The sequence below is a fragment of the Copidosoma floridanum genome, unplaced genomic scaffold, assembly GCF_036245765.1.
Source record: "Copidosoma floridanum isolate Cflo_tuat_1 unplaced genomic scaffold, Cflo_Japanese_pri ptg000001l, whole genome shotgun sequence".
Classification (NCBI taxonomy): Eukaryota; Metazoa; Arthropoda; class Insecta; order Hymenoptera; family Encyrtidae; genus Copidosoma; species Copidosoma floridanum.
In genome coordinates, this window is record NW_028321878.1 from 12,308,141 (window position 1) to 12,331,267 (window position 23,127).

General features: G+C 41.9%; 4 protein-coding genes across 9 annotated transcripts in view; 2 read left to right on the top strand and 2 right to left on the bottom strand.

Annotated features, from left to right (window-relative positions):
• Nucleotides 1–23,127, top strand: part of dally (division abnormally delayed protein) — a 126,907-nt gene that overhangs the window by 18,722 nt on the left and 85,058 nt on the right. The gene's annotated exons all lie outside the window — the stretch shown is intronic.
• LOC149376031 (uncharacterized) lies at nt 11,257–12,717 on the bottom strand. Of its 4 annotated transcripts, none has more exons than XM_089591861.1 (3): nt 12,542–12,717; nt 12,271–12,410; nt 11,257–12,177 (listed from the first exon to the last, which is right to left on the bottom strand). In XM_089591861.1, the coding sequence occupies exon 3, from the start codon at nt 12,064–12,066 to the stop codon at nt 11,629–11,631; it is 438 nt and encodes a 145-aa protein (XP_089447987.1). In that variant the 5' UTR covers nt 12,067–12,177; nt 12,271–12,410; nt 12,542–12,717; the 3' UTR covers nt 11,257–11,628. The 4 variants fall into 4 exon arrangements, with proteins under 4 accessions (XP_089447987.1, XP_089447989.1, XP_089447983.1 ...); XM_089591863.1 differs by having other exon boundaries at nt 12,271–12,457; nt 12,536–12,717; XM_089591857.1 differs by lacking the exon at nt 12,271–12,410.
• LOC149376032 (uncharacterized) lies at nt 15,224–16,761 on the bottom strand. 3 transcript variants are annotated; one of them, XM_089592308.1, is made up of 3 exons: nt 16,470–16,761; nt 16,004–16,070; nt 15,224–15,939 (listed from the first exon to the last, which is right to left on the bottom strand). In XM_089592308.1, exon 3 carries the CDS (start codon nt 15,873–15,875, stop codon nt 15,516–15,518), a length of 360 nt encoding a protein of 119 aa, XP_089448434.1. In that variant the 5' UTR covers nt 15,876–15,939; nt 16,004–16,070; nt 16,470–16,761; the 3' UTR covers nt 15,224–15,515. The 3 variants fall into 3 exon arrangements, with proteins under 3 accessions (XP_089448434.1, XP_089448442.1, XP_089448425.1); XM_089592316.1 differs by having other exon boundaries at nt 15,224–15,900; nt 16,447–16,761; XM_089592299.1 differs by having other exon boundaries at nt 16,447–16,761.
• LOC149376033 (uncharacterized) lies at nt 20,664–21,609 on the top strand. The gene is made up of 2 exons (XM_089592330.1): nt 20,664–20,826; nt 20,896–21,609. The coding sequence occupies exon 2, from the start codon at nt 20,951–20,953 to the stop codon at nt 21,458–21,460; it is 510 nt and encodes a 169-aa protein (XP_089448456.1). The 5' UTR covers nt 20,664–20,826; nt 20,896–20,950; the 3' UTR covers nt 21,461–21,609.

Genomic DNA, 23,127 nt, shown 5'->3' on the forward strand with positions numbered 1-23,127 from the left:
GCGAAATTTATTCGATTTCGAAGATATTATATATGTGTACACACACTTATGGGACGGATGGTTTCGACCACGGGGGTCTGGGTGGTCGTTTCCTTTGACGTGGTTTTTTTTTTTTTTTTTTTTTTTCCTTCCTCGACAGAGTGAGTTGTGCGCCGACACGAGTGTAACTGTTTTTCAAAAGAAACCTCTTTTTTTTGGAAGCGTCTGTTTGATGAAGCTTTTTTTGTTTTCGCGTGAAGAAAAAAACTTTTTATGCTGACGACGAACGCTTTGTCCACTGTGTATGGGTGTATACTGCAGGAGGAGCTGTGAAGATGAGGAATGGTCTTTTTTTTTTTTTCGTTCTCCTTCGGCACCTTTATCGTGACACGCTATTGCTTATGTTGGTGGATTTTTTATTTATTTTTTTTTTTTTTTCTGTATTTTATCGAAAAATTAAAACGTCTCCGTGAGATTTTGTTTGATAAGCATTTCCATACAGTGCAGAGTAAGTGTTTTAATGCTCGTGAAAATCACATTTCAAACCGACACACTTACCTATATGTATGTAGAGTGAAAATTGAAGCGATAAAACCTTGTAACATATTAAAAGAGCTGCAGCATCATCGCGTTAAAATAAACGACCAATCGCGCGTCGACTATAAATTGCAGTTGAACATGTATGTATTTCAGGGTATGCGTACGGCATTAAACGAGTGCGTGTGGAATTATTGTTTATCCACTTCGGACACACCCGCGCGTGCCCATACGACTCGAACCTCGAGGCGAGAGGATATACCGCTGACGCATAAAGTTCGGGCTTGAAATCTTTCATCGGCAAATTATTTATAAAAGTCGTAAAATTCTTTCGTCAAATGTTTCTTTAATCAGTTTACGTGTGCGATGAAAACTATGTAAAATAATATTAATAAAAATACAGTAAATGTTAATAAATTGTACGACAAATCGGTAATTATTTTAGGCGCAACAGTTAACAATATATATTAGTATCAACACTTTGTTTTTATGCGTTAAAACAATAGTAATGGATACGTACAAATTAACATACATTATAATATCAGCTCGTTATTTCGTCAGCTCTCTGACTATACCATTGTACGGTAAACTTGTTAAAACCTTTTGTTTTCATAAAATCGTATACTTACCTGTGAATTGCGGTTTTTCCGAGTTTATATTTTTCGATAAACCTGCAATGGCGTGCTTGCACGTTTTACGAGCACGATCGTAACGAAACAATTGACCGGCACGGGCATGAAATGAACAACTTGTACCTGAGTTATAGGTAACCGTAAAAGTACAGTTTCATGTCCACCCACGCCTGTAAGTTGACACACATTTAATTTTTTGATACAACGATTCAAAAATCGGCTTGTGAGTTTTTCCTTATTGTAGCAAGAGCGTGCCACTCTTGTATTTTCCAAAAACATGGAGGAACAAAAAAAAAAAAAAAACTAGGCGCTATCTAGATACGGTGGCTTATATTCACCCGGTATACCTATTACACACACGTTACATAGGAAGAAGAAGGCATTTAAAAAACGAAGAAAAAAAAGGGGGGAACGAAAGACAGAGGGTGAAAAAGGAAGCATCAGAAAATACCTGCGCCTCTACCAGTCTTGACACGCACAAAAATCGACTGTCTTTCTTTGTAAGTTGAGAGAGGAAGAGCCGGAGTCTGGTCCTCTCTTCTCGTCCTGCACACACGGATATCGTTGCACACTGTGGAGCTCAAAGCCGAGGGCTTACACCGTCCATCTATACTTACGTACTATTTACGAGTGAGCATCATGCATTTTAGGTATAATATACCGGTGAATATAACTATAATGGGTCGAAGAGAGAAAAACCCCGAGAAAGCGACGATGACACGCGTCGATTTACGAGTTGGGAAAAAAAAGGCTTTATATATTATATATACATATTATGTGGTGCTGGTGTACACGAGCTGGTACGTGCGGGAAGAGGACCTGTTTCTGCAGGTCTGGAGCTGCAGGGTATACATAAAAAAAAAAAAAAAAAAAAAAACAGCGCTACCACCTCTAAAAGCGTTTGTCTCTCCGTCTGTGTTTAGCGTGCGAATAAGTAACACTGTGTCGTCCACCAGGATTTCGCGTATAGACACCAGGGGAGTATCCCTCTTTTTTCTTCTTCTTCCTCTTCTTCTTCTTCTCCGTTGTGGGTTTGATTTACACGCTTTAAAGAGTCAAAGGGGGATGGGGGTTATACGTAAAGGGAGGGCGTTTCGTGGGTGTGCTATTCGCGTGTAGAGTAGGTGATTTCGCAGAACTCAAATTGACCGACACGGTCTCTTTTCTGTTCCCTCCCGATCGATCGATCGGCTTTTACTTTGAGGTCGAGAGACCGGATTGGTATAATTAGCGTATAAAGGGGTTTGATCTAGTGTTTCCGGTCAATACTGATGAATAACCATCGACCGTGTTATGTCGTTGGTCTGTGTTTATGCGAATTCTATTCTATATCGGTAAATCGGTATGGGATCGGTATGAGATCGGTCATTTTTAGGGACTACTTTTACGTGGGATTTATACTTTAATGGCTCTAAGAGATGATTTTGTTTTTAAATTCAGGACTCATGACGTAAAACACATCACAATGAAGATGCGAATCGTTATCGTTACCATTATTGTTTAACTTTACTGCTATGGCTGTACTAAGTTACAGGTTACAAAAATTAACGAAGACAGATAGCATACCAAAGTTTGGAAGTGGAGGACGCCTCGTGTAAAATTAATAGCCACACGATCGATACACGATGCAAAGTCCTGTAAACTTTTAATACACTGTATCTTCATTAGTGTTTTGGCACACGCAAAAGAGGGGGAAAAAAATTACCGGTCTACAGAATAATAGTAGAGTTGAAAATTTTTTTTTTCTCGGGACATACAACAAAATGGATTTTATCGGTACTTTAGAGAGGATTTCGCAATAAAATTATACATACTGATTATTCAAACGCGCGTAATCTTTCGCTTGTGCGATGACGCAATCGAATATTTCAATAGAGCCATTGAATCGCTTAATGTATAAATGAAAGACTCTTTTTTTTTTTCTCACAAAAAAATTAGCTGGATTCGGTAGCTCGGCGCATAAATCATTAGATTTTTTTTTCGTGATATTCCACCTGGGGTTCGATCGATTAGCGCTTGATATCCAACATGGGGAAAAAAAAGTGCGAAATTGATGATGAAAGAAACACACGCTTAGGTGTTTCTCCTGAAAATTCGAATTCCACTCACAAAGAATAATTACGTATGCATCTACCGGTTTATACTTTCCAACAATGAATTGTCCACGACATTGACTCTATACAGCTCGTCGAGCTGACCCAATACACAAAAAGGTATAAAAAAGAGTGTTGTTAGGTAACCTTTTCACCTACACGCCAGTAAGTGTATACACACACACGCACCAGCAATCCTTTAAAATAATTTAAGCACACAGTCGCGTGAGAAAGCCAGAGAGAGAGAGAGAGAACAAAAGCAAGAGAAGCAGACCAAAAAGAGGCTGGAGGAACAAAAAAGGAAAAGAGAAGCTGTGGAACGAAGGAGGAGATAAAAGTCGGGCGATCCTGCATGCAGTACCTTTTATATACATGCACATACGTGCAGAAAGAGGAGGTGGTACACACACACACACACACACGTATAGGTACTCGATTCCTCAATGGTCCGGCATAATATAATCTCGCCGATCGACGCGGGGCGCCACCACCGCCGCGAGAGGGCCCACACGTGGGAAGAAATATCCTTCTCGCGAGAGTTTCTTTCCCCCTCCATCTACCTTTTCGTGTGTGCAGGAATACCAATTTACATTTACACACACACGTACAAAGCGCCGCGTCTGATTATATTCGTCCGGTTCCTTTTTCCGAAAAAGGCAATGCCTTATATATGTATACATATAGTGTATTACCCCATATACCTTTGTGGGTTTCGTATATATATATATATATATATATCTTGTGTAGGTGTAGGTATATATCCGAGAGCAGACTGCAGAGAGGCATCTCGGATTCCGCTCTCTCGTTAAATTTCTTCTTCTGCCGCTCCCACCCTCGTTCTCTTTCCTCCCCCCACCCCTTTTTTTTTGTTTTTGCACGTGTCTCTGTGCTCTGCTCCTCCTTTGTTTGTCGCACGCGCTGTTTCGCGCTTTGTCGAGATACACTTTTTTTTTTTTTTTTCTTCCAAATTCCTCTCCCTTTTCTCTCTGTACCGTACAGTCGTCGTCGCATGTACAGAAACGATTTTTCGTGCCTTTTATGCAGCTAATGGGCCCCATTTACCCGATGATTGGCCGACGCGTCAGCGAGTCGCTCAAATGATCGAGCTATCTGAAATTTTTCTCTCGACCACTGTTTTTCCTTCCCAACTCGTATACTTTGTGAATTTGACGAATTTTCCTTAATATTATCAGCGTCTTTTATGCACATTTTTTCATCTCAATGACAACCAAAAATACAATTCATCCGAGACTTAAAAAATCGGGTGAAAATAAGGCAGTTGCTCGTAAAATGATCATTCCCTCTCGTGTTGGTCTTTACCGATCCAAGAGCTTTCGAAAAACCATCACCGAGACGCACTTTTCCGGTTGAAAATTCACCTCCGTCCGACCGCATCTATACTCGAACGACGACGCTTGTACATACAGGGAGAAACGGTGGGTGGTATATATGTTTTATATACACACCTACATGTATAGATAAATATATTGTACGCATAACACGTATGTCAGGTACAAGATGAAAAGCGCACCAACGGGCCCGCGTTCACCGGGAAAGTGTGCCGTAACTCGATCCCCGCGTCTCTGCATGATATGGACCTCGAAAACGCTTCCCGAGGCGATGGATCTACTATTGAAAGACAAATTCTACTCTCGTACCTACTGTGCACATGCAGGAAATACAAAAATACCTTTGTACCTCGCGCACTGTGTAAGTTTGTAAACGCGTGTTAACACTAGAGGTATACGGGTACAGGAGGTATATTTACAGTATGAGAGAAAAAACATCAATGGGCACACTCATCCCGATCATTGGAGAGGGAATTGAACGGAGCGTATATATATATATATATATATATATATATATTATATCGGCACAAAAGCTCGCGCGCAATTACGTCGGCAGTGAAAGAAGCACTTCTCCAGCCCCTGTGGTGCTTGTACATTCATCAGACGTGTTCCTTTCACACTCGCATTTGCATGACTCCGAGCTTAATCGAGGGAGCGCGGCTGTGGTGCGACTGTCGGGGGAGGGTGCGAATAACAACCTTTGAATGATCGAGCTTTCAGTGCTCATGGGGGGGAAAAGTGCCTCCTTGTGGAGCTTTCGAGATATCGACTCTGTGTATGTGTATGTTGGTGTACAGGTTGGTGTGCTATATTTTTTAATGGCAGAAGATTGCTCTTTAGGCTGTCGTTGAATATGTGTTTTGTTTGATGTAAGGCGCGTCTTGGGATCATCGTCATCATCGCAATTGGGTTATTGGTAAACTGTAGTTTTCCCGGCCCTTTTTTTGCACACAAAAATCCTCAAAAAATCCGCGCTGTCGTATATATACCGTGGGAAGTATCCTCTTTCGGATTGTCACGCGCGCAATAACCGAGACCTAACGAACCTAATCCCCGTCGCACGTTTTTTTTTTTTTTTTTTTTTTTACACCCGGAGGTGCAATTACGCGCGTGTTCTGATGATTGCGGGCTAATCACGCGTCGTGGGGACTACTATTTTTTCCTCCCCGCAACAAATTGATTGGGTATAAGCGTCGTTGTTGTCGCCGCTAGAAAATTAACGAGCAGCGCGCCATTAAAACTTTGTTCCCGACGCGAGGGGAAGCGGTAATCATCGACTATGTTGCTTCTCGCGCGTTAAACGGACGGGCGTGTGACAGCTGACACGACGCATGGGTTTTAATTTTATACTTTGGAACGGGACGAGCTGTTGTTCAACGGTTTCATATGTAGCCTATGCTCACTCATTTGGACCGGAAATTGGGTAGTCCCACGCGCGCCGCTCTCTCTCTCTCATCGAAAAACCCTCCGATCGAACTTTCCACAACGATTTCGTAACTGTACACCTATATATTTATACTGCATGGCCTACATTAAAAAAGAAAAGAAAAAAAAAAAAAGTGTATCGGTTTCTCGATCGATCCGACCGTTATATGTATTGAAGCTACGCGCAACGATACACTTGACCTTCGTGCACTCTAACGACTCTTTTTATACGTATACATGTAGACGGTTTTGTTATTCGACTCGAACATATATAACATGTACATACATATACCAAAGTCCCGGAATCGCAGCCATACACAGCGCGTAATTCCCGACGGCGAATTAGAGGCCCCCCGAGATGGGAGGGGACGATGACGGGTCTCGAAAAACTCGTCCGTTCCGGAGACCTGACTTCCGGACGGAGCTATAGAGGAGAGGAAGAGGGTCGAGACAAATTTGCGATCCCATTCACAGAGCCGGAAAGCCTCGCGCCCCATCCGCCCACGGCGTATATATAATATATACAACACCTACATTGCAAGTCCAATGGTTGAAGGGGAGAAGAAAAGGCCGGCCGTTATACGTATAGGGAAGAAATTCGAAAGTTCAACACCTGTCAGGCCCAACGAGCGAATGTAGGTATATACACGTATAGCTTCTCTCGGAAAGGGAAAAAGTATATGTAGGTGCAGAGAGAGAGAGAGAGAAAACGGAGGAATTTCGAGGGGACCCCGGTATACCTACCTTATGACAAATAACGTCCCGTGCACCTGCAACCGGGTTCTTCGAGGCCATGCATATACGCGCGTGGTGCCCTTACATTGTATACGTATAATGTCGTTTTTTTTTTGGTTTTTCCCCTCATCGTGTCATCTGCGCGCGTGTAATATTACACATATACACACATACACAACGAGGAGGGTTTTTCATCAGGTGATGCCGCACACGCCTGTAACAATATATATATATTATAAGAAGGAACTCTGCTCCGCTGCTGCTGCGCGTATAATGTATATAATATACTCCCTGCAGTTACTTATCCATTTGTTCCCTCTTCGCTTCCTCCCTTCGCAGGAATTTAGCGGTCGAGTGTCCCTCTCTCTCTCTCTCTCTCTCTTCCTCGCGCGTAGGTATATATATATATTTACACACTGCAGAGGTGGTTGTAAAACTATATGTATTAATATACGTATACCTGTACGCCCCGGAAAACTAGCGTGCGGAGCTTTCTCTTTTTTTTTTTTTTCTCCTCTCTGTCGCGTTGTAATTTTCTTCGACCCCTCCCCCTCGTTTTTCTTTTATTTTCATACAGAGTATATAGCTCGTGACACTTGCATTTTATTGGGACGATAATGACATAGGTACTTTTCTTTTTCTTTGTTCGAGGGTCAGTCTCCGACGCGTGAGAATGGCGGCACTGTATAGTTTCTTCTCAATGAACCTCCCCCCCCCATATATCGCGATGCGCCCTCTTTTTTTGCTCGATCATCAGCTGTATAGTATAGAGGTTCTTTATCGAAGGGAAAAACTGTCCCCTAGAATTTCGGCTGCACCCTCGGTTCTCCTTGAACTTTGCTCGGTATATACCTCATCGAGTTGGTAGGCGGGGGGTGGAAAAAAGTAGGCGGTGAGTCTCGATGCCGAACAAAACGAAGGGGATGCGAAAGGGATATCGACAGCGGCGCTGTAGGTGCGAGAAGGAGGAAAAACTTTGCGCATATAACACATATATATAGTACGTATACGTGCAGGGAGATCGGCCTTGAGGATGAGCCAGCCCTGCAGCCCCTCGGGCTACGTCTTAGCAACGAGAGGGAGATGGATAAAAGTCGGCGTTAAACAAGGGGCTGCGGGAAGGGGGGAATCGCGTTAGCCACGACTCCGCCCTCAATCTCATTTTTGCCCATCTCTTCGTGGTTATCTAGTGCCATATCGGTATATACGCACGCATCAGCCCTGATGCATGAGAGCACGTTGCGCGAGGATTATTCCCCGTTTTTCTCAGCTCCCGTGAAAATGAAGGCTCGTATATTTCCCGCCCCCTCGGAAGGTTTTCGCTCGAAAAATCGGTCACCGATATACCTCTGTAGCACAGAGACGGAAGCGATTATATCGATCGTCGAGCTATATATCAGGGCGATATTAAACACACCAGCGAGAACTCGTTATTATTATATACGGGAGAGCTTCTCTCTTGCGGTTGGCTTTTGGTGAATCGGCCGCTCAGGTTTTTCAATAATTCCATGGTCAAGTGGAGCTTGCGCGGAGCAATTTCAAGACGCTTACATCGAGCGTTAATCGATTTTAATAATACCGCGTATGGTCGGCGTGTACGTGCATATTATATACAATGTATGGGCTTTTTATTGAAATTCGCTGGTCTACTTAGTGTGTATTTATAAAGAACATCCAAGGGAGCAGGGGCGACAAAAAAAAAAAAAAAAAAAAATACCAACGAAATCGCGATCGGAAATCGGTTCGGATATCCCCATCGTTCGATCTCCTTCATTTTACGATGAGGCATCGACACGCACGCTCGGCCACGCGTGCCAGTAGCTTGTTTTTCTTTCGTTTTTTCTTTTACCACTTGCCGCATCCTCGAGCAGTCAAGCGCTCACGGGTGCTTCGATATTTGAAGCGAGAGCTGGAAAATCGCGTGTCCCGAGACTCTTACCTGCACCTGCTGGAGCGTCCTTTAAAAGAGCCGATGTCAGAGGGATACACACTTACGATAGTAATCACTGGCAAACTCACGGTAAACCGATTTCAAAGTTAATGCGCACGTAAGATTTAGTTTCTTTACAATGGAGCCAACAAAAAAAAAAAAAAACAGAAAAAAAAGAATGGAAGGGTTTTATTAATACTTTTAATATTTATAAAAATGTATGTAGTTGACTGTTAGCTGAACTCCACACACTTTTATCTTCATCGAACATTCACACAGGTATAAGTATATTTAGCGTAGAAATTGCATTCGATGGCTCATTGAGCAAACATGTCGAGTTTAACCAACCGATAACTCGGGCTTTTTCCGTGTATACAACCATGTCATCTTGGGTAACGTTTTAATTCGACGTCAGCTTCGCTCGGTTTACTCGAATTCGCCGTAAATCATTCAATTATGGGACACCGAACCGCGAAAAACCAAACAAACACGCTATACGATCCCGATTGAGACACACCGTGTATGTGTACACACACACGCACACACACACACACACACACACACACGTGTGTAATTTAAAGTGGGTAGATCGGCAGCTAAAAGAGTTGGGGCTTTTAACTGCTGCAGATAAACACGTTTCGAGGCGAAACGACTCCGAAATCTTGGCTAAGCAGGGGGTGACAAAATGTTTTACGATAATCCGCTTTACAACGCAATCTCATTAAGGCTGAGCTACAGTCGTGCGCGTGAACGCCACCTCCAGGAGATGCTTCGAGCGAAACAAAAAAAGCTGCTCAACGAGAGAGGAGGATATAATGAAATTTTTTTCTTGAACGTGACTCTTTTTTTTTTTTTTTTTTTTTTTTTTTTTTTTTTACGTTTTCGTTGAAGGCGTCTCGCGCAAGATATTTTTGTTTTGAATTTTTTACGTACTCGAGATTACCCGTTGGAGAAAATTGAGCACAGAAAAAATGCAAGTTAAGGTTGATTTAAAATTAGTTCATTATATTTACAAGACATAAAAACATTTTTTAAGAATTTTTAAAGCATTTTCCAAAAAAATAATACAATAATGATAATAGCACCGCCTACAAATAAACAAAAGCGATCTTTTTTTCAAACCCTAGAGCACCAAAAACCATATGTTATGAAAATTTCAAGAAATACACAAGTGATTGAGGCAGTTTAATGCTCCTAGTATTAATGTTTAAGTACTCTATAATAGTCGTAGATCTGCACTTAAATATTTATTGAAAATTGAAATTTTTCAAAAAACATATTAAGAAAGTACTCTACCACGATATTACTTGTAAATGCTAAAAGTATGTACTTACGAAGTAATAGTTGTAAAATGTGAGTCTATTAATAAAAATAGGTATTATCGATGTGCCACCCACACTTTGCCACATGGTTTGCCTCTAGAAGAAATTTGTCCACCATTCTCAGTGAGGCTAACCATGCCCCTACCTTTGATGGCCAACTGCTCCAGATCAGCGATACAATTAAGCTGCTTGGTGTCACTCTTGACTCTACCCTTTCTTGGGGCCCTTTTGCAACTGAAACCTCTCGAAAGAGTTATGCTGCCCTCGCTCGTCTTCGGAGATGCCGCGACGCCTTGCCCCGTTCGATTCGCCTGAATATATAGTGAATGCCCTCGTGTTCCCCTATTTTGATTTCTGTTCCGGCATTGCATTGGACCTATCAGGTGTTTTGGTTACTAAGTTGTCTCGTTGCAGAAATGCTGCTTTAAGATTTGTCACCGATGTTGGTCGTTCCGAACACATCACCCCTGTATACAGAGCACTTCGTATACTGCCTTTTACTGAGCGACGAGTGTACCTCTCGTTAAGCCTCTTGGTCTCGATCTTGCGGAATGGTCTACCTGAGTACCTTGCTAATCAACTCCAGTTTAGGCCTCTTGGAGATTGTGGCTCCCTTCGTCGCTCCCAATTTGATTTGGTGATCCCATATGCTAGCACCTCTTACTATCAAAATTCGTTCCGCGTAGCTGGTCCGCGACTATGGAATACTCTTCCGCATGATCTACGCCGATGCTATGATCGGCCCTGTTTCAGGGTGCTCCTTTACAGTTACTTTGTTGATAAGACGTTTGGTCGCCTTTAGTTTGCACGTGTTCTGCTCATAGCGCATTACTATTTACTAAATTGTTATGTTTTTATATTTGATTTTTTTTTGTTTTTGTTTCCTTCTCTCATATATATATATATATATATATATATATATATATATTTTCTTTCCTTAAAGTTTATTTCTTTATTTTGTTCTACCTTTTTTTTTATGATTTATTAATGCGAATTTTGTTAGACTGATGCCATTGTATTAGCTCAGTCATTTTGTTTCTTTTTATTATATATATATACACTATGCCTCGGCGTTGTAGGACCTTGAGTCCATTGTCGATGAAATAAATTCAACTCAACTTAACTCAACTTTGCCCTGCTACAGTATGAATATATATATTCAGTCCATTCAAAGTTTGAAAAAATATCAATTTTGTTAACTTGGTATGCCAAATAATCACAAACTACTGTTAACTCCGATTGTTGGTAAAAATTTTTTTTTATTTTCTACGAATTGCCTCAGGCAAGTTACAACAGTTGTGGGGAACAAAGAAGGAATAATGTTCATTAATCGCACACAAAGAATTACGAATATACATGACTGTTATAAATTGAATATCGTGAGTAAAATTCAAGGAATCGACTGTAAATTATTGAATTTGAAATATCTTGAAAGCATGAACGTGAGCACGATGATCTGGTTGTGGTTGTTGGCGCTCCGCAGTGGCATGAAAAGTTTGACTTGAAGAAGCCATCGGTGCGCAATAAACTGTGTGATTATAAGCTGTTACAGGCAGGCTATTGTATGCGGACACTTTGTGAGATGAAACAGAAACTTTGGAGAATTGAAACCGTTGGGTCATCGGGTCAAGAGCGCAGATGCTCGGCGATCAAGTGCACCGTGCGCGCCTTGCTCGAGGGAAAAGCTTGCCGGCACTCGGTGCAGCGGAATATGTGGACGTCGAGCAAGTGGGCCAAAAGGAAGCAGGGATGGGTGAAGGTTTGGGTGCACAAGGACTCGTTCTTGTCGAGACTGTCGCAGTGGTAACTGTGCAGGGTGCCCTTGTGCTTTTCCAGTTCTTCCTCGCTGAAGTAGCGCACCAAGCACACGTGGCAGCGGAAGGTGTGCTGGGAGGCCATGTGCGCGGAAGACTCGAGGAAGGTTGGGAACACTCGGTAGCAGATACGACACTGGCGCGCGGGCTCGGGGCTATCTATGATCCCGGAATCGTCGCTCCAGCTGCCGGTCCTCGAACGATCCATCTCCCCATGATGGCTCGTACTCTGCTCGTGATCTCGAAGCATCGTCGGGATGGACAATGGGTAGCAACTCGATGGACGATGGCTTTATTGGTGTACACTCCGTTCGAGGTGCTATCACGCCGCTGTGCTCCTCAAAGTTGATAAGCCGCTTATCTATTGGCAAACAAGGAACGTGTTTAATATTTCACTGTGTTTTTTCATAATTCGTTTATGGAATGGTCGTGCATATTATACACTATACGTTACCGGAAAACAGTGCCACGAGACAGATATTGCAGAGACAACGAAAGAAAGTACAGTCGATTTGTTCATTACGAGAGTATTTTGAAGGTATTGAAAAAGTGTTTCTCCATTTTCTATTTACGATAACCATTGGATCGCGAACTCTGTAACGTTGGATTTTCGTTCGTAATCTCGTTGTTTTTCAGTAATACTTTTAAAATCACACTGTGTTGACACATCGTTATTATTTTTAGCGCGTATAGGATGTGATGACGTTAAATTTCGTTACCTGTACCTTTCGAGATTCCGATGTTTTTCAGGCGGGTTTTCCGATCTTTGTTGTACCTATGTTCATTTGTTGAACCCAATCAACAATATTTGAATACACTTATCGTTAAAAAAACTCCGTTGACAAGCTTTACAAAAAAATTATCGCAGGCAAGACAAGACAACGATTTTAACTGTTTAACGCTCAAAAAGGAAATGCGTGGTCGTAAAAGCTTGTGAACGATCTATCAAATAAGAAATTTGTGGGAGATAACGTTAATGCTATTATAATGTGCATTTGATAGGCGTGCAGTGCAACAGTAAGCTTAACCGTTGAGCAAAGCCGACCTGACAATCAAAATTTGTAAATTGTCTCACCTAAACAAAATAGTTAATACTGTGGGTATTGGGTAATTTTGTAAAACCTTATATATTGAACATAAATTATAATGTGTTTGTATCGTTGGAGATTGTTCTAGCTCCTCAAATGACGATCTATTCGTTTGAATCAAACAAAATTGTTACCCTCACTTACGTTTAATGTGCGTTTATTCTTTAAAAAAAAAAACCAAACTGAACGTAAGCTTTGTACGACTACATTGCATAAATTGTTAATAAAATGCAATAAATTGCATAAATTGTCTAATTTGAGAGAGGTCACGTAATTTATTCTTCATTTAGTCATAGGCGAGATTAAAAATTGCAGAAAAATGTAGAAAATAAATTTCCTCAGAACACTTTGGTTCTCTACGGTACCAATTATTATTATTAAAAAAAAAAAAAAAAAAAAAAAAAGACAATTGTACGAATATTTCAAACCACATTTGGAGTTGTCGCCACACACAGAAGACGTAGGTTGAAGAGGATAACTTTTTTATTACAATAATCACGATAAGAACCATACGTGTTGCAACAAAATAATATTGTTGCGAAAAAACAAAAGTTGCTTCAATTACGTTGATACCTGTAAACATGAATAAATCCTCGTAGAGACCTCCACTATGTACATAGGTACCCGGAAAATTGAAACCACCGGTACAAGATAACCCGCGTGTGTACACACGGAGGGTAAAAGAAGATCCCCTTTGATTATACATATACGCGCGCGTGACGTTTGCACGAGGGTCGCGGTGGCTCGAAAGCCGGCTACCTACCTGCTTTGTGCGCGAGCGGAGTGTGGTGTATATATAAGGTACGTGTGGAGGGTACGCAAAATTAGACACACCGGTGGTATATATATATGTAACACAGGCACGAGGTGTATTTTTTTAAACTCGTTAAAGCACCCGAGCACAGACTAATTAAAAAGTCGAAACGTGACGATTTGCCGAGAGGACGGCATAGCCCTCACGTAGGTGTACACCTCAAAGTACCCGAGGCATTAAATGTTTTTGGCTCGATTGCATCGACGGTACATTTTTGTTAAATAGTATACACCCACATCTTCGATGCACATCATAAAAACAGTTGGGTAATACACCTACACCCTCACTGGTATTAAAAGGCACGTAACTTTTATCTCTTGTACAACTTTTAACTGTGCAGTCTCCAGAAGGGAATCCATTAAAAGCTCAAGCCGTGCTTAGGTTCTAACGAGGATAAATTCGTTGGAGATTGAATGCCTGCTGATGCGCGTGTATGTGACTGTTTACGCTGCCTATGTGTATACGTGTGCGCACGCGAGAGGGATTATCGATTTTTCCGACTTTTCTACCTTCCATTTTTTCTTTTCCTCTTCCTTTTCTTTTTCACAAGAGAGCAGGGCTTTCGGGTATTTATTGGAACGGACGTCGGGAAAGTCTCTTCCCGCTCCCTTTTTTCCCTCGGAGGGGCTCCCCCGGCGAAGTGAAATACGATTGTCTTCCCTCGATCGAGGAGTGCCCGAGAGCTTTTCGCGGGGGCTTTTTTTCCCCCCTCCGCTGCAGCGGGGATTCGCTCGACGAGTCAATTAGCTTTGCTTGAAAGCTCGGGAATTGATTTTTAAATTCGCTCCCCTGCCTATACCACGTTCCGTCGGGGCGGCTCCGTATCAGGAAGCTCGGGTAATTGCAAAAATATTTTCGGACCCGACGCCAATGCGATTTTTCCCGGATAATGCCGTCATTTTTTTTTTTTTCTTCTTCAAGGGTTACCGGTTGAGGTTTAACTTTACAATTTGCGCGATACCAAGCACCTTTCACCACTGGTGGCACTTGTTGCAATCGCACTTGCGGCCCTTTCTAATTAACTTTGAGGACGATTAAACGGCTGCTTTGACGATAGCGATTGCGCAATTACGACCCTCGTCGTTTTGAACCCGTGCCGCGGTGGGTGTACTGGGAAATGGGAAATAAAAATTAAAAAACCAGTGCTATGCTTTCGGAACGTCAGGTGCAGCTGCTCGAGCGTTCTGCGAACTGTGCGCGTGTTTGCTGGAACTGCGTGAAAACGATCAATTAATTCCACCCTCCGTGCGTGTGTAAACGCTGCAGGTGCATTTTTAATTTGGATTCTAGTTCTTTCTTTTTTTCTTTTGTTTGTTTCTCCATTTGATGTACGTTTGATTTAACGAGTCATCGAATATCTGCACGTATATGTATCACTTGAAGTTTCACTTACGATGGTATATCAGTCGAGGAAAACGTGAAAAATACACATCCAACGTCTCCAACGTGTGGTAAAGTTTACATTTATTCAGTTTGAATGATTGTATTACATTTATTTCGGTCACTACATTTTGTTACTGCTAACAGTAAAACTACATCTACTTGGACAACACCTTCGAAACGTTCCTTTTACTGTGTAGACAGTCAAGTGTATGTACTTAGATTACATATATATATAATATTCCGTTGAAGAAACCAATAACCAATTGGTCGAGCACATAAAATTCTCCCAGAACGACAAAACAAACTGTACAAAACGTAGATACTGAAACACTTTTAATTGAGGCTTTAGATTGATAAATTTTATGGGCAGACCCGCGGTGACGTATGCGATGACATTTCACGTATAACTTTGGCTTATAAGTGTATACTGTGAGCATCGCGTTTGTGTAACATGAGGCCGGAGAACGATGGAAAAGTTACCGGGCACATGTCGCAGTAGATGACGTGTCGAGAGTCGACGTACGGCAGGGGATGATAGGGGGCGGGAGGTGGTTGGGGGTAAACGGGGCAGGGCTGGTTGTGCTTGGAGCTCACGTGAGCCATGAGAGTCGTGCTGTGAGTAAAAGTTTGGGGGCACAGGATGCAGCCGTAAGTGGGCTGGATGTTGGTTTGCTCCGCGGGATTGGTGACCGGGAATAGAAGGTGGGTGCACGTGGGGCAGCGTCGAGGACCCCTCCCAGTGTCGACGGCATCCTGCTTTTGAGCTTCAGCCATTTTCGTCGATGGATTAGTAGACCAGCTGAAAAACTCGGTAGATTTTTTGAGGTGTGCGGACGAGCTGCAACCAAGCGGAAAACAATTGTCACGATTGTGAAATTTTTTTAATACCATTACAAACTTACCAGAAATTATTTCAAGGTGTTATTCATCACTGATTCAGTCATGCACTTCAAGGGCATTATTTGACATCTGAAACAATGAAAAGCATAAATCTGTACAATGTTTTCCTTATCTGTCAATTTATCATCGCCACACGACATTTTTTCACGGGACAATGTTATCATCTAATGGTTTTCTAAATGATCACAGTTATCACGCGCAGTACCAGTTCAAAGATTAATTTTGACTTTAACTATTGAGAATAAGAATATTGTAAAACGACTTCATGAAGATTCCTCTAATTGCAGAATCTCGTATCGAGCGATTCTCGAACCAAGTGTCGCAGACTAGACATATACATGCACACATATTATATATGTTGTTGGCACAAGGACACTATATGAAAACTTTGTCACGAAAAAATGAGAATTATTCAGGTTAAAGGAATACAATACATAACACGTACACATTACATGTGGTTGCACGCACCTAGAGCTGATGCCACTGTTGATACGAGAGACAATGACCAGCGAGAAATATTTCGTCACTGATATCATACTACTTATACCTGATTGGAAATCTCACTCGGGCGACCGGTAGGACCTCTTTAGGTTGCCTTGTTAGCAGCTACAATCATCGTGTATAACGCGTTTTATCACATCAAGTACAATAAAAATTGATGAGATTTAAACTTTTTTTTTTACGTACTAATGTCAGTTAAAAAAATGAACAACTAAGTATTATCCTATACATACTCTAAGGTAACAATGTAAAGAATAAAAATGTTAATGTCAAATTAATTGGCTGCGTTTTCAGGCTACTTCGTGGAAAATATTGTACATTGAATACGTAGTACACCTTAGTCACGCATTAGACATTTAGATTAACGTACTAAAATTATTTTTATTTATTCAAGCTGTAAATTATATTTTTTGTTGCAATAAAATAATTTATAAGTATCAAGTTCATACATTACTGCAAACTTCAATAAAATACACTTTATGCGGCGTAGGTGATACTTAGTGGGCATGTAAACAAACGTTTCGAGTATTAACGTTGATTATGAGCATCGCGTTTGTGCCTGGCCAACTCTAAGGGCGATGTGAAATTTTTCGAGCACACGCCGCAGTCGTTGACGTGTTGAGTTGCCACGTGTCTTATACATTCTTCGAATTGGGAGTATGAGTTTGAGCAAAAAGCGCAAGAGTATCTGTGCCGGTGGTGCATGTGTTCAAAGTAATCGTAAATCGAAGTGTAACTCTGTGCACACTCGGGACAGCAGTAGAGAAGCCCTTCGTCTCTTTCTCCTATGCCACCTTCGGACATGTTTTGTAGCCAAGTTACAGATCGACTGTACCCTTATGGTCTCTTCTGTCGCTGATTTTTCCGGAACGACAGAATTGATGCTGTGGTTTGATCGGGAAGATGAACAAGATTCGTTCGATCAAATGTTTTATCGAAAAAAGTCAAAATAATAAGCTCTTACACTTAACAACGAGTTTTTATACATTTAAAAAAAGTTACTTTTCGGTTTTTATGTTTTCACTGAATGTATTGTTGTCAAAGAACTAGCCGTATCAATACCTCGCCGTACTATTAAAGTGACACCACAAAAACTTTTTCACTACAAAATTTTCACGATTTCCTTAGTTGACGAAAACTTTGATCTTCACACTCCAACACTGTATAGTATACTGTCAATATGCTTTACGTATACTGGAAGTTTATAATGACTCGGACGTACTTAGCCAACATAATATTGGGTTCCCATGAGCATGTAACAAGTCAGATAGTAATTGACTTTCGCTTTTTGGAAATTATAGCTTTACAAAAGCCAATAAGTACCTATACGTCTCAAGTGGTGCTAGAAAAAATATGTGTGTAATTAGACAAGTTAGGCATGGGGACAAATATATAAAAAGTGATAAAGATTTTCGAAAGTAAAGCTGATTCAGTTCAACTTACGGGCTCTGTCGAGCACCGGCCAACCAAAGCAATTAGCCCGAAAATAGAAATTGGTCATTTAGTGGTTCTTAATTTATAAATTACATACGAAGGTGTAGTAGTAGTTGAAAACGTATACAAAAATATTAAAAAAAAAGAATTTTCAAACATCGTCTACAACAAAGATACGACGTTGAACTATAGTTTGAAGAGAGTAATATCGCAAGCCACGTTTGTAATTGTTAACGATTGTTGTACAAAGTCGAGTCGCAGATGCGGCGCATGAAGTTCCACTTCACGAAGCGGATCTTCAGCGGCAGAGTAGTAAGCACGGGTAAATCAAACGCATGCCGCTATCGCTCACAAACCTCCACACGGTGCAAAGGCGAGTGCAGATCCGCGCGGTGGAGTCATCAAAGCTAAATGAGCAATATCCAGTAGTGGCGGAGTCGCGTATAAATCTCTCGTATAGCGACGCGGCCATAATAAATTTCCGAGAGGAAGCGAGCGAGGGAAATCAATGCCGCTAAATCAACGGACAAGGCGCGAGGGGGGGGGGAGGGAGATTCAAGAGCTTGATTAATAAAACGGATTACCCTGTGCGCGGCGGCAGCGGCAGACGAGGTCGCTGATTCCGCTGCTGCCTCGGGAGGCGAGATCGATCGACAATGCGTCCAAGGAAAAAGCTCCCGCGTGGCTTTGTAGCGGAAAAATGGATTTCCTTACCCACCTGAGAACGTCACAAGTTTCAATCCTTTTGCCCGGACGACGAGGATTTGTCGGTTGATTTGAAATCACAACGTCCCGCGTCTCGGAGACGAGCTTCATTCGACGTAGACACGTGGCGCGTACACAACTAATCCGATTTTCCAAAATGCAGGTGGAACAGTTTACTGGCTTGCAAAGACGAATACGTCATAATGTATAAGGAGGAGCCAACGGATTATAGTCGATTTGCTCATCACATCTCCTGACTTATTCACGATATCGCAAGACGAACCCTCTCCTCTTGAGCTTTAATCGTCTCTTGGCAGACTCACGCGAGGGTTTTGACAGCCTCGTGTTAATTTTATTGCTGCTGGCTGGCGAGGAATCACGCTTATTTTCACCATCACGGGCACACGTAAATATTTTCATTCTTTTTTCTTCCCAAGGATATCGTATATCCTTTGGCCCAGTGATAAACAATCCAATTCACAATTCGCAACCTCGAGCAGTGCGCGACTCCGGTAGGCATCCCTTGCTCCATACAAAAGCAGAATCTCTTCATCCCGTCGCATAGAACGCAAGTATACATCATAATCTTGGTCGCGTACGCGCAGCGTGATAAAATTGAGACGACGCGAGGATCGTGCGACGCGGCGCTTCTTGCGCGGATGAAATTAATTGACGAGACGAGAAGGAAAACGAAACAAAACAATTTAAAAAAAACATGCAAGGGCCGACCGAGGCTCTTCTATTTTCTTGCGACGAAGCCCCTATCGGGCTGTTAATTGGATTAATTGCCTTTGAGCGAGCGAACCTCCTCATCCGGCGTGTATTTTATACTACCTGCAAAAGTCGAGCGAAATGCTTGCGAATTGAAAAAAAGAAAAACTATAAGAGATTACGTCGTAGGCTTTGCGACCACTACAGGTATGAAAACATATAGTTACACTCGGACGGACAACCAGCAGAGGGGAGAAAAACTACTCCCTCCGGGTGGATGAATGGGAGAAAAGTCTCCCGACGCAGACGACACTAATACCTACGGGTGTATTATACGTATAGCTCGCGCTTTTTTTCCCACCCCTGCTGATACGGCCGTGATGCCAATGTCGTCGTAGTTGCACTTGTTCTTCCACACTTGCGCTCCTTTTATTTTCTCTTTTGCCGCGTCACGCATTTTTCTCTCGATCCCCCTCGCGAGTTGGGGCGTGCGCCGGAGCTTTTATACACGCGGAATGTCGTAGTTGGGACTCTGTCGTGGTTTTTTTTTTTTTCGAGACGCGGATGTGTCTTCAAGTGCGACGTCGCGCGCGCGTCTTGCCGGACGCTTTGTAGTCCCGAGCCGAGTGTCAAGTGCACCTTGTTGATATTTTGTTTCTCAGTTTCGTGGACGCGTATTATCTTTTTTTACGTTTGATCATATAGTTTTTATATGCATTTTTCCAAGTTTCGTTACTACGTCTTTCTTTAAAGGAATTTTTTTTTTTGTGAAATTTCACTGTATGGAGTTACATTTTGATCGGAGCTTTCTTGAAGCTCAAGCTTACTTATGTATTTACAATAAACAAAAAAAAGACTTAAAGCCAACTACATACATTTATCCACTTGATTGAATAATCATAATTTGTAACGTGGAATAAAAATTTCAGGGACACGGCAAAAAAAGTTATCGAGTGTGAAAACTTTTTTTTTTAACGACACCAGTGTATATTTTTTAAGCGTGCGGTGATAAAAAAAATACACCTCACTGACGAAAGATAAGAGAGAAAGAACAAAACTGTTTCATTATAGATAATCTAAACAATGTAAATCGAAAAAACACGATTGAAATTTTTTCTTGTAATCACCTGCGTAGAAGAATATCGAGTACCTATACATGTTTTTTAACAAGTATGAAAAGTACTCGAGTATACAACCTTGAATCGTCGAACCCATCAAATTGAAGGTCTGACCTTGCTACAGTGAATCATTATTTTTCGTCGAGCCACACTCGAGGTGCTATTTTGACTGTTAAAACTGGAAAAAAGAGTGTTTAGAACAAATCCTCATTAGTACGTATAATCAACGACGTATCGGTTTGGCCGTAGTTATAGACCACAAATGTGAAAACGATTAACACTTAGAAACTGATTTTGTTATCTGAACGTTGAACGGCACCATTCGTAGTTTAGTCTTCACCTGGTGATGTGAAAAGGTAAGGTTAGCCGAAGCAAAAGTTTTCGTGAGACGTGACACAAGATTTCTTTTTTTCTCCACACTCAAGGTACCATCGCCGTATCATCTCGACCCAGCGACCAAGGATTGTTACCCTGGCCAACATGGCCGATGCCGGGGACTACCCAAACCAATCGCATCGTTGCGACAGGTGTAAGAAAACTTTTGTCCCCCACGATCGTAGGTTTTACTTGTGCTCGTGCGGCACCCTCTCACCCTCCTCCGATCCCTCGATCGAAGCTATCGATCTGCGAGCTGAAGTGGACCGGTACTACTCCCAACTGACCTATTGCTGCCCTGTGAGCTTGTGTCATCTAACCTTCACCAAAAGCAGTGATCTTGAAACGCACATGGCTATCCGACACAACCACCGCTGCACCGTGTGTTTGCAGGCTTTCAACAGATGGGAGCTTCTTCAGAGTCACTTCAAGTTGGAGCACAATCACCCATGTATCGCGTGCTCGAAAAGCTTCCTTACTTGCGGCGCTCTTCTCAAGCACATGGACACCCAGCACAGGTATCAGTGTGGCCGGTGCCAGAGAACTTACACCACACCTACTGTCCTCGAGAGGCACAAGTGTGACTATAATGTTCACAAGCTCGAGCCACGTTGAGACTTTGTCACTGTCGTGGGGCCTCAATTTCATGGGACTCGATGATTTTGGTAGAGGTCGTCAATTGCTGGGGATGCTGCGTCAATAATAAAAAATATAAAGTGTACGTGTATACATTCGAATCGTTTTGGTGAATAAAATAATGTGTGTTCCATGATGTGACGAGTTTTTGTCTACTACCCCTTTCCCCTGCACCTTGAACCTCTATAACGGTAAAAATAACTTTCGTTTAATATCGTGCAAAGATGTGGCTTTTCAATTACGGATGTGCCATTTCACGTTTTTCTCTCCCAAAGTAAGGGGTGGAAAAAGCCTGCTGAACGTTACTGTGTCAAGAGAGACTGTTCCCTCCACCACCGAATTCTGATTTCTTGACAAAAAATTTGCCCACGCACTTGAGTAACGTGGTACTTGGTTACAACCTTTTTTTTTAATAATAAAAATGAGAGGGAATAAGGTAGCAATAAAAAAAAACTTTAAAACAATGTTTTTTGGCTTTTTGTGTAACTCATCACAGACGTTGATTAATGAACATTGAAACGGCACGAGGTGAGACTCTAAAAAGGGGTTTTACACAGTCTCCAGTGATTGCAAATACGTTTGGTCGGTCCAGGTCCAATTATTTTGAAAAAGTTTTTCAAATACTTTAGCATCCGTTCTCAAGTGACGAAAGTATAATTCAATTTTATTTTCAAACGAATCGGAAAATTCAAGTACTTCCAATAATATAAAAGTAAAGTATATTTTTCCGAACTTTTTGTTCTTTCGACCCAAAGAAACAGAGCTACTCGAACGTAACGATCATTATCTATCAATACTACATAGTTTTTATTAAAAATCGATTTCAGCTCTCGTAGTACCGATTGACAATCGTACACGAAAAAAAAGATTTGGTATAGTTGAACTATTGAAAATATATAACCAAACATAACTGGATACACAAGTTAGTTGCAACAACCATTTAAATTTTTTGCTGTACTGCACAATCAAGACACTTTATTCGTAAAAAACAAATAAACAAATTTAACATAAAAATAGCAGACTGTATACGTAAAATGTATGAAATAAGTAATTTTGACGTGTCACCTCCCGACTCTGCGTACGGAAGTTCCGGAGCGCGATAGCGGCCGATATGCAGAGACGAGCGAATTGAAAGCGCATACCTAACGTGCCTTCGCTGCTCGGTCTTTTCCTCCTCTCTTTCTCGTCTCAATGCGCCAAGGAAATAGAAGCGATACGCGAACGGGCGTACCTATAGGTAGATTAGATGACACGGCAAAGTCGATTCGTGCCGAATGGCGTGTACAATGGGTCCGCTCGATATATACGCGGGGAGGTATATAGTGTGTAAGCGCCCCACCGAGTGGCCTCTCAATTTTCCATCCCCTTTTCTTGTTTGCATCGGCAAGTTTTTTTTTTTTTTTTTTGTTTCCTTCCCTATAGAACCAGACACTTTGATGTACAGTGTATATACAGGTGCTTTGTTGCACGTGTACTTGGGATCCACAGTGGTCTGGCCCTTCCCTTCTATCCATGCCCTGGTTATCGACGCTCCCTCTCTGACCCACATGTGGCCCCCATTTCTCACAACTGTCGATCGGACACGTACACCTACGCGATACTCCACCCCTTCGAAACTTTGACGAATGGCTGTATATGCAGTAAAA

Excerpts from the sequence above, each read along its gene's own strand:
- LOC149376031 (XM_089591857.1), bottom strand. The coding sequence starts at position 12,066 with ATGCTTCGAGATCACGAGCAGAGTACGAGCCATCATGGGGAGATGGAT.
- LOC149376033 (XM_089592330.1), top strand. The coding sequence starts at position 20,951 with ATGGCCGATGCCGGGGACTACCCAAACCAATCGCATCGTTGCGACAGG.
- LOC149376032 (XM_089592308.1), bottom strand. The coding sequence starts at position 15,875 with ATGGCTGAAGCTCAAAAGCAGGATGCCGTCGACACTGGGAGGGGTCCT.